Source organism: Nematostella vectensis, chromosome 13, assembly GCF_932526225.1.
Source record: "Nematostella vectensis chromosome 13, jaNemVect1.1, whole genome shotgun sequence".
Lineage (NCBI taxonomy): Eukaryota > Metazoa > Cnidaria > Anthozoa > Actiniaria > Edwardsiidae > Nematostella > Nematostella vectensis.
Genome location: NC_064046.1, coordinates 7,604,745 through 7,613,743, shown reverse-complemented (window position 1 = coordinate 7,613,743; position 8,999 = coordinate 7,604,745). Strand labels below are relative to the sequence as shown.

At 40.8% G+C, this 8,999-nt stretch overlaps 1 protein-coding gene across 1 annotated transcript; it reads right to left on the bottom strand.

The window, feature by feature from the left end:
- Positions 1-3,661: 3,661 nt before the first annotated feature.
- Positions 3,662-8,982, bottom strand: LOC5502771 (neuralized-like protein 2). Its single transcript, XM_001623880.3, has 2 exons — positions 8,179-8,982; positions 3,662-3,921 (listed from the first exon to the last, which is right to left on the bottom strand). The coding sequence occupies exons 1-2, from the start codon at positions 8,771-8,773 to the stop codon at positions 3,809-3,811; spliced, it is 708 nt and encodes a 235-aa protein (XP_001623930.1). The 5' UTR covers positions 8,774-8,982; the 3' UTR covers positions 3,662-3,808.
- Between the last annotated feature and the right edge of the window lie 17 nt (positions 8,983-8,999).

The following is an 8,999-nucleotide window of genomic DNA, read 5'->3' as shown; positions in this document are numbered from 1 at the left end:
CCCCTCTCTTACCATCATTCCACCTCTTACCATCATCCCACCTCTTACCACCATCCCACCTCTTACCACCATCCCATCTCTCACCACCATCTCATCTCTTACCACCATCCCATCTCTTACCACCATCCCATCTCTTACCACCATCCCATCTCTTACCACCATCCCATCTGTTACAACTATCTCATCTCTTACCACCATCTCATCTCTTACCACCATCCCATCTCTTACCACCATCCCACCTCTTACCACCATCCCATCTCTTACCATCATCCCACCTTTTACCACCATCCCATCTCTCACCACCATCTCCTCTCTTACCACTATCTCATCTCTTACCACCATCCCACCTCTATCTCACCTCTTACTACCATCTTATCTCTTACCACCATCCCCTACCACCGTCCCATCTCTTACCACCATCTCATCTCTTACCACTATCTCATCTCTTACCACCATCCCCTCTCTTACCATCATCCTACCTCCTACCAACATCCCACCTCTTACCACCATCTCATCTCTTACCACTATCTCATCTCTTACCACAATCCCACCTCTTACCACCATCTCATCTCTTACCACCATCTCATCTCTTACCACCATCCCCTCTCTTACCACCATCCCACCTCTTACCACCATCCCATCTCTTACCACCATCCCACCTCTTACCACCATCCCATCTCTTACCACCATCCCCTCTCTTACCATCATCCCATCTCTTACCATCATTCCACCTCTTACCAACATCCCACCTTTTACCACCATCCCATCTCTCACCACCATCTCATCTCTTACCACTATCTCATCTCTTACCACCATCCCACCTCTTACCACCATCCCATCTATATCTTACCACCATCCCATCTCTCACCACCATCTCATCTCTTACCACTATCTCATCTCTTACCACCATCCCACCTCTATCTCACCTCTTACTACCATCTTACCTCTTACCACCATCCCCTACCACCATCCCATCTCTTACCACCATCTCATCTCTTACCACTATCTCATCTCTTACCACCATCCCCTCTCTTACCATCATCCTACCTCCTACCAACATCCCACCTCTTACCACCATCTTATCTCTTACCACTATCTCATCTCTTACCACAATCCCTTCCCTTACTATCATCCCACCTCTTACCACCATCTCATCTCTTACCATCATCCCACCTCTTACCATCATTCCATCTCTCACCACCATCTCATCTCTTACCACCATCCCCTCTCTTACCTTCATTCCACCTCTTACCATCATCCCACCTCTTACCACCATCCCACCTCTTACCACCATCCCATCTCTCACCACCATATCATCTCTTACCACCATCCCCTCTCTTACCACCATCCCATCTCTTACCACCATCCCATCTCTTACCACCATCCCATCTGTTACAACTATCTTATCTATTACCACCATCTCATCTCTTACCACCATCCCATCTCTTACCACCATCCCACCTCTTACCACCATCCCATCTCTTACCATCATCCCATCTCTCACCACCATCTCATCTCTTACCACTATCTCATCTCTTAGCACCATCGCACCTCTATCTCACCTCTTACTACCATCTTATCTCTTACCACCATCCCCTACCACCATCCCATCTCTTACTACCATCTCATCTCTTACCACTATCTCATCTCTTACCACCATCCCCTCTCTTACCATCATCCTACCTCCTACCAACATCCCACCTCTTACCACTATCTCATCTCTTACCACCATCTCATCTCTTACCACCATCCCATCTCTTACCACCATCCCACCTCTTACCACCATCCCATCTCTTACCATCATCCCACCTTTTACCACCATCCCATCTCTCACCACCATCTCATCTCTTACCACTATCTCATCTCTTACCACCATCCCACCTCTATCTCACCTCTTACTACCATCTTATCTCTTACCACCATCCCCTACCACCGTCCCATCTCTTACCACCATCTCATCTCTTACCACTATCTCATCTCTTACCACCATCCCCTCTCTTACCATCATCCTACCTCCTACCAACATCCCACCTCTTACCACCATCTCATCTCTTACCACTATCTCATCTCTTACCACAATCCCACCTCTTACCACCATCTCATCTCTTACCACCATCTCATCTCTTACCACCATCTCATCTCTTACCACCATCCCCTCTCTTACCACCATCCCACCTCTTACCACCATCCCATCTCTTACCACCATCCCACCTCTTACCACCATCCCATCTCTTACCACCATCCCCTCTCTTACCATCATCCCATCTCTTACCATCATTCCACCTCTTACCAACATCCCACCTTTTACCACCATCCCATCTCTCACCACCATCTCATCTCTTACCACTATCTCATCTCTTACCACCATCCCACCTCTTACCACCATCCCATCTATATCTTACCACCATCCCATCTCTCACCACCATCTCATCTCTTACCACTATCCCACCTCTTACCACCATCCCATCTCTTACCATCATCCCACCTTTTACCACCATCCCATCTCTCACCACCATCTCATCTCTTACCACTATCTCATCTCTTACCACCATCCCCTCTCTTACCATCATCCTACCTCCTACCAACATCCCACCTCTTACCACCATCTCATCTCTTACCACTATCTCATCTCTTACCACAATCCCTTCCCTTACTATCATCCCACCTCTTACCACCATCTCATCTCTTACCATCATCCCACCTCTTACCATCATTCCATCTCTCACCACCATCTCATCTCTTACCACCATCCCCTCTCTTACCTTCATTCCACCTCTTACCATCATCCCACCTCTTACCACCATCCCACCTCTTACCACCATCCCATCTCTCACCACCATCTCATCTCTTACCACCATCCCCTCTCTTACCACCATCCCATCTCTTACCACCATCCCATCTCTTACCACCATCCCATCTGTTACAACTATCTTATCTATTACCACCATCTCACCTCTTACCATCATCCCACCTTTTACCACAATCCCATCTCTTACCATCATCCCATCACTTACAATCATCTCATCTCTTACCACCATCCCACCTCTATCTCACCTCTTTCTACCATCTTATCTCTTACCACCATCCCCTACCACCATCCTACCTCTTACCACCATACCATCTCTTACCACCATCATACCTCTTACCACCTTCCCATCTCTTACCACCATCCCATCTCTTAGCACCATCCCATCTCTTAGCAACATCCCATCTCTTAGCACCATCCCACCTTTTACCACCATCCCACCTCTTACCACCATCTCATCTCTCACCACTATCTCATCTCTTACCACCATCCCATCTCTTACCATCATCTCATCTCTTACCACCATCTCACTTCTTACCACCATCCCACCTCCTACCAACATCCCACCTCTTACCACCATCTCATCTCTTACCACTATCTCATCTCTTACCACCATCCCATCTCTTACCACCATCTCATCTCTTACCACCATCCCACCTCTTACCACCATCTCATCTCTTACCACTATCTCATCTCTTACCACCATCCCACCTCTTACCACCATCCCATCTCTGACCACCATCCCATCCCTTACCACCATCCCACCCCTTACCACCATCTCATCTCTTACCACCATCCCACCTCTTAACACCATCCCATCTCTTACCATCATCCCACCTCTTACCACCATTCCATCTCTTACCACCATCCCAGCACTTACCACCATCCCATCTTTTTTTATGTCACTAGTGTTACACCATATAAAATGTTTCTTTATTTTTTTACATAACACTTGGATACATCCCAATTCATTGTTTTATTTTTACTTACATTGTTCATCAATCAAAATGACAAAATGTACTGCTTCAACAGTTTAGGGATTGGCAGACTTTTGATAGAACCTTCCAATGTTAATATCCGTATTTTACTACAACACAGGTTCAACAATGATGGAACTGAAATATAAATAAACATTATTTAGTGCAACACAGGTTCAAGAATGATGGAACTGAATGGAAATTAACATATTATTTATATATTATACCTTATTACACTTAATTTTCGCGTTGAATTAATTTACAAATTTCAAGATTTTTTAAGATTCACGAAAATAAAGTGACATTAAAATTAAGTTTCGCGAAAATAATTGAAGTCGCGAAAATTAAGTGAAACAAGGTAATCCCTAAAGCTTAGACCCCAACAGCTAAGACCCCAAAAATATTGTTATTTCGTCTACCTTGTTTCCCAAATAGCTACACAGCACGGAAGTTTCATATAATTAGTGGTCCTTATTTAACCAAGTGCCCAATGTCTAATGTTCTCTATTGTATGGTATTGATAACATGTATGTCTAATGTTACCTATTGTATGGTATTGATAACGTGTATATGTTACCTATTGTATGGTATTGATAACATGTATGTCTGTTACCTATTGTATGGTATTGATAACATGTATGTCTAATGCTACCTATTGTATGGTTATTGATAACATGTTTGTCTAATGCTACCTATTGTATGGTATTGATAACATGTATGTCTAATGCTACCTATTGTATGGTATTGATAACATGTTTGTCTAATGCTGCCTATTGTATGGTATTAATAACATGTATGTCTGTTACCTATTGTATGGTGTTGATAACATGTATGTCTAATGCTACCTATTGTATGGTATTGATAACATGTTCGTCTAATGCTACCTATTGTATGGTATTGATAACATGTATGTCTGTTACCTATTGTATGGTATTGATAACATGTTTGTCTAATGTTACCTATTGTATGGTATTGATAACATGTATGTCTGTTACCTATTGTATGGTATTGATAACGTGTATATGTTACCTATTGTATGGTATTGATAACGTAAATATGTTACCTATTGTATGGTATTGATAACATGTATGTCTGTTACCTATTGTATGGTATTGATAACATGTTTGTCTAATGTTACCTATTGTATGGTATTGATAACATGTATGTCTGTTACCTATTGTATGGTATTGATAACATGTTTGTCTAATGCTACCTATTGTATGGTATTGATAACATGTATGTCTAATGCTACCTATTGTATGGTATTGATAACATGTTTGTCTAATGCTACCTATTGTATGGTATTGATAACATATGTTATTGTTGAAATGTTTACTTTGCTTTCGAAAAAAGATAAATACACCTAATTCTCAGGTTTTAGTATTTTCACATGAAAAAAATCAAAGTAGCTTAAAAATTGTAATTAACTTACTTTTTCAAAAGCAAACACACAGTGATTTAAATAGGAAAAAATCTTATTCAAATTTTAACAGTCAAGTTTTACATCCACAAAAGAACCCCAAAACCAATTATCAAAAGTGATCATGAGGATTGCTCAAATGTGACGTTTTGCTGTTTTGGAAATCTAAGCAATTTCATTAATGGGTGATGTGAGAATATTATTAAGATAAACATAATAAAGATTGTATCTAATGTCTGTACTATGGAATATCAAAACATTTGTCAATTTCTGTGACTTGGATATCCCAACATTGACCCCTCGACCGGCCTGTACCGGCTTTGAGAAGTACCCATAACCCCAAAAATTCATAAATGCAAAATAAACACAACAAGATAAAGATACTCAGGTATCAGTCTAAGGGATAAATAGTCTTGAAGATATGCCTCCAACCAAGGTGTTGGCAACTACTCTTAAGCCAAATAATACAGGTTCTTTGACAAATTTCAAATTGAACAAGGAAAGAAAAGCAGAATCACCCCTCTCAATAAAACGCTCAAAATAACACACAAGGGAGAGAGATCAGCAAACACAGCTCAAGACACAAATAGATACCTTTATTCAGATCCTCCAGGTTCATTTCCATGGCCTCAAACCACAATGTCCACTCCTTGAAGGCTTGTAAAACCACTTGGATGCCTTTACGGGCTGCAAAGCATTCTGGGAGATCCAGGGAAAAATCCACGAGGGGAGGGCCAGTCAACACTCCTCTCCCCAAAGTCAGATGGTTTTTTTATAAGTCTTTTCACCCTGAAGCCAAACAAATTAATTCCAGATCATACAGACCCAGAATAGCAGTGTGAACAATTTTGGAATCAATTTAGTTCCAGAAAAGACAGCATTTAGGAGAGCTGTGGTGATTCATTAGAAAGTTATTTTCTCATCCAGGCAAAGCCAAACAAGAAAAAATCATCATGAATCCACCTTTGCTTGCAAATATCCATAAGCAAAGCACTCAATTATGTCCTAATAGACTTCATGATGTCCTGAGACACTCTCCTAATATGCTCATAGCTGTATTTTTGATGAAAAATACAAGCAACCATCAAGTTGTGCTCGCTTCAGCACAACGACAAGGGATTACATGTGGGGACCGCAAAGCACTGTTGGAAAGCTAGGATACCAGCGGCGTAGCCAGGATTTTTAACAGGAGAGGGCCCAAAAGGGACATTCAAGGCATTTTCTCCTGTACTTTAGATAACGTCTCATACATTATCTGAATTTTTTTCTGCTAAAAGGGAGGGCCCGGGCCCCCTAGGCCATCCCCTGGCTACGCCCCTGGATACTGCTGACTAGGTGCAGCTGTGTTTGACAGGCTGTATAAAACTCAGAATAGGGGGGCAGGTATCTGTTTTCAGTCTGTTTTTTGTAAATTAAGCTAAAAAATAGCCAGGAGCCAAGGGGTCATAATGTTTTGAATTTAAATAATTTATAGATGGTATAGAACAATCTTTTCATCATTTTTCAACTTAGTACAGTATTATATCATTAGATCTTATTATTTTTCGTTAAAATTTACTCAATGCAAACTCCTTGATTCAGCCTTTGTGCTGCAATGCAAAAATTTCACACATTTATAGATAGAAACTTTATTAAAGTGTCATAAACAACCTCTAGCCGGGGATAAAACCCCTACTAATTGGGGGACACAAAAAAAAGATAAAATTATAAAATTATACTGATTATTAAAAATTTAAAATTGTAGATTCTTACTGATAAAGCTAAATAAATATATATATATATATATATAAATACATGTAAATTGATTGTAATCTATATGAAATTATGAAGAAATAAATGACAAAATTAAAAAATTATCATGCGGAACATAGGGCACAGCCCTTACAATTTTCTATAAATTCGAAATCCTTTTTTCTCATAGTCACTTTAAAACTTTTTAAACTGTCAATTGATCTTTCTGCCCTAGGTAGGCTATTCCTTAGGCTATCCATTTGTCGAAGTTTCACAAATTTTATAACAGCTCTTGAACATACAAAAAGCTCTTGGAGATATGAACAATGCTGAGTGTCTCTGCCTTTGGCAGTGACTAAACATATTTGTCAACAAAATAGCTGAACCCTTTTGTCATGTATCTAATGTGTTCCAGGTGTGACAACAGGGACAATATACGAGAAACATGTAAAATGATCAAGCATTACAACAGTTGTAACTGAATGGATACTCTCTTGTATTCATTTAAATTAATTCAAGCTAAATTATCAAATGGTAAGAAACAGCTGTAAACAATATTTAAACAACGATTTAACTTTGGTGTGGGGGTGTTTCATGCTTCGCATTCAGAGGTGCTAAAAAATCCTAAAACACCACCCAGTCATACAGTACCGAGCTATCCAATTTCATTGTATGAAATATCCATGGAACGGACCAGTCCAAAAGTGATGGGGGGGGGGGGGGCGAGTGAGTGAAAAGAAAACAAAATTGTGCAAGGAAAACTTGTGCAGGCCGATCACAAATAGCTTTGTGCAGCAGTAGAAAAAAAAAGGGTGCAAACCTATGGCTTCAAAAAAATTCAAGCAGACAAAAAAATTACCCACCCCTCATCACTTATTTACTGGTCCCGAGTTAGTAGTCCATTGACTTACACTCAAGAACAAACAATACTTTATAGTTCATTAAGGAAACAGCAAAAGTGTTTGTAGTTTAATAAAACTTGTATTTGACTGTAAAAAGAAGTGAGAAATCCATTTTCACTACATGAAATCGAGGTGTGGAGATTGACAAAATATAATATGGGTTAATTGACACCTTATTAACTTTTTAAAGAATCACACAATTTAAAACTAATTAATTGTTTGTGATGTGTGTGGGAAAATGTGAAACTTGTTTTTTCACACAAATCATTCTCCCTTAGTAAATCCGTAAATAGATTACGTATCGCGGCTCTGTGGGAGGTGTAGCAATAAAGACATACTCACCAGCGCCACACTGGATGATCTTGACTGCCTTTGTGGAGCCGTATACATCCAGCGTCACAAAGAGCTCTGAGTCACTAGGCAAATCCGTGGCACAAGGGCCAAATTTCTTGCCATTAATGTAAAAATACAGATTTCCCGCATAGCTAACACGTATGCCAATACGGCTTCCCTCGTCTGTTGGGCGAATATTCGAGTTTGTAGCAGCTTTCTCGCCGCAGTAAATTGTGTTGTCAACTTCGTCCTCTTGGGGTAGTCTCTGGTAATTATGGCCGCATTCGCGTAACTGTTCGTCCCCAAGGGGTTTATTGTTACTAGGTTTTAGTGCAAACACCCAAGTCGTCCCCATTTGTGCCAAATCCGGGAGTAGATAAGGAGGGACTTTGATAAAATTCGGGTTGTGAGTTGTCACACCGCACCTCACATGACCAGACCAGCCTTGTTCTTGCTCGTAAATCTCGAACACAAAAGTCTCTGAAGTTGACAATGGTCTGTTGCTAAATACCACGGCATTGGCGAAGCTTTTGCAGCGCGTAGCGACGGTCTGGCAAGGAGATAGCGTGATATGGCTGCCATGTTTTGGGTGGAATCGCATCATTTTGGTTGCATCCAAATTTCTGTGACTTGGATATCCCAACGTAAGTCAACAGAACCCCAATACCTTGTAGCCTAGGTCTAAATAAGCGCATTCATGGGTATCGTTATGGCCAGGTAGTGTACGTACGTTGTACAGGTAGTGTAACAGTGTACATTTCGTATTATTGTTCGAATCAGTTAGAGGGAGCACATGAGCCCACGGAATATTCAGTACAGCGGCTAGTCCC

Excerpts from the sequence above, each read along its gene's own strand:
- LOC5502771 (XM_001623880.3), bottom strand. The coding sequence starts at position 8,773 with ATGATGCGATTCCACCCAAAACATGGCAGCCATATCACGCTATCTCCT. Across the intron at positions 3,922-8,178 it reads GATCATCCAGTGTGGCGCTG|TTCCATCATTGTTGAACCTG; the intron begins GTGAGTATGTCT and ends TTTATATTTCAG.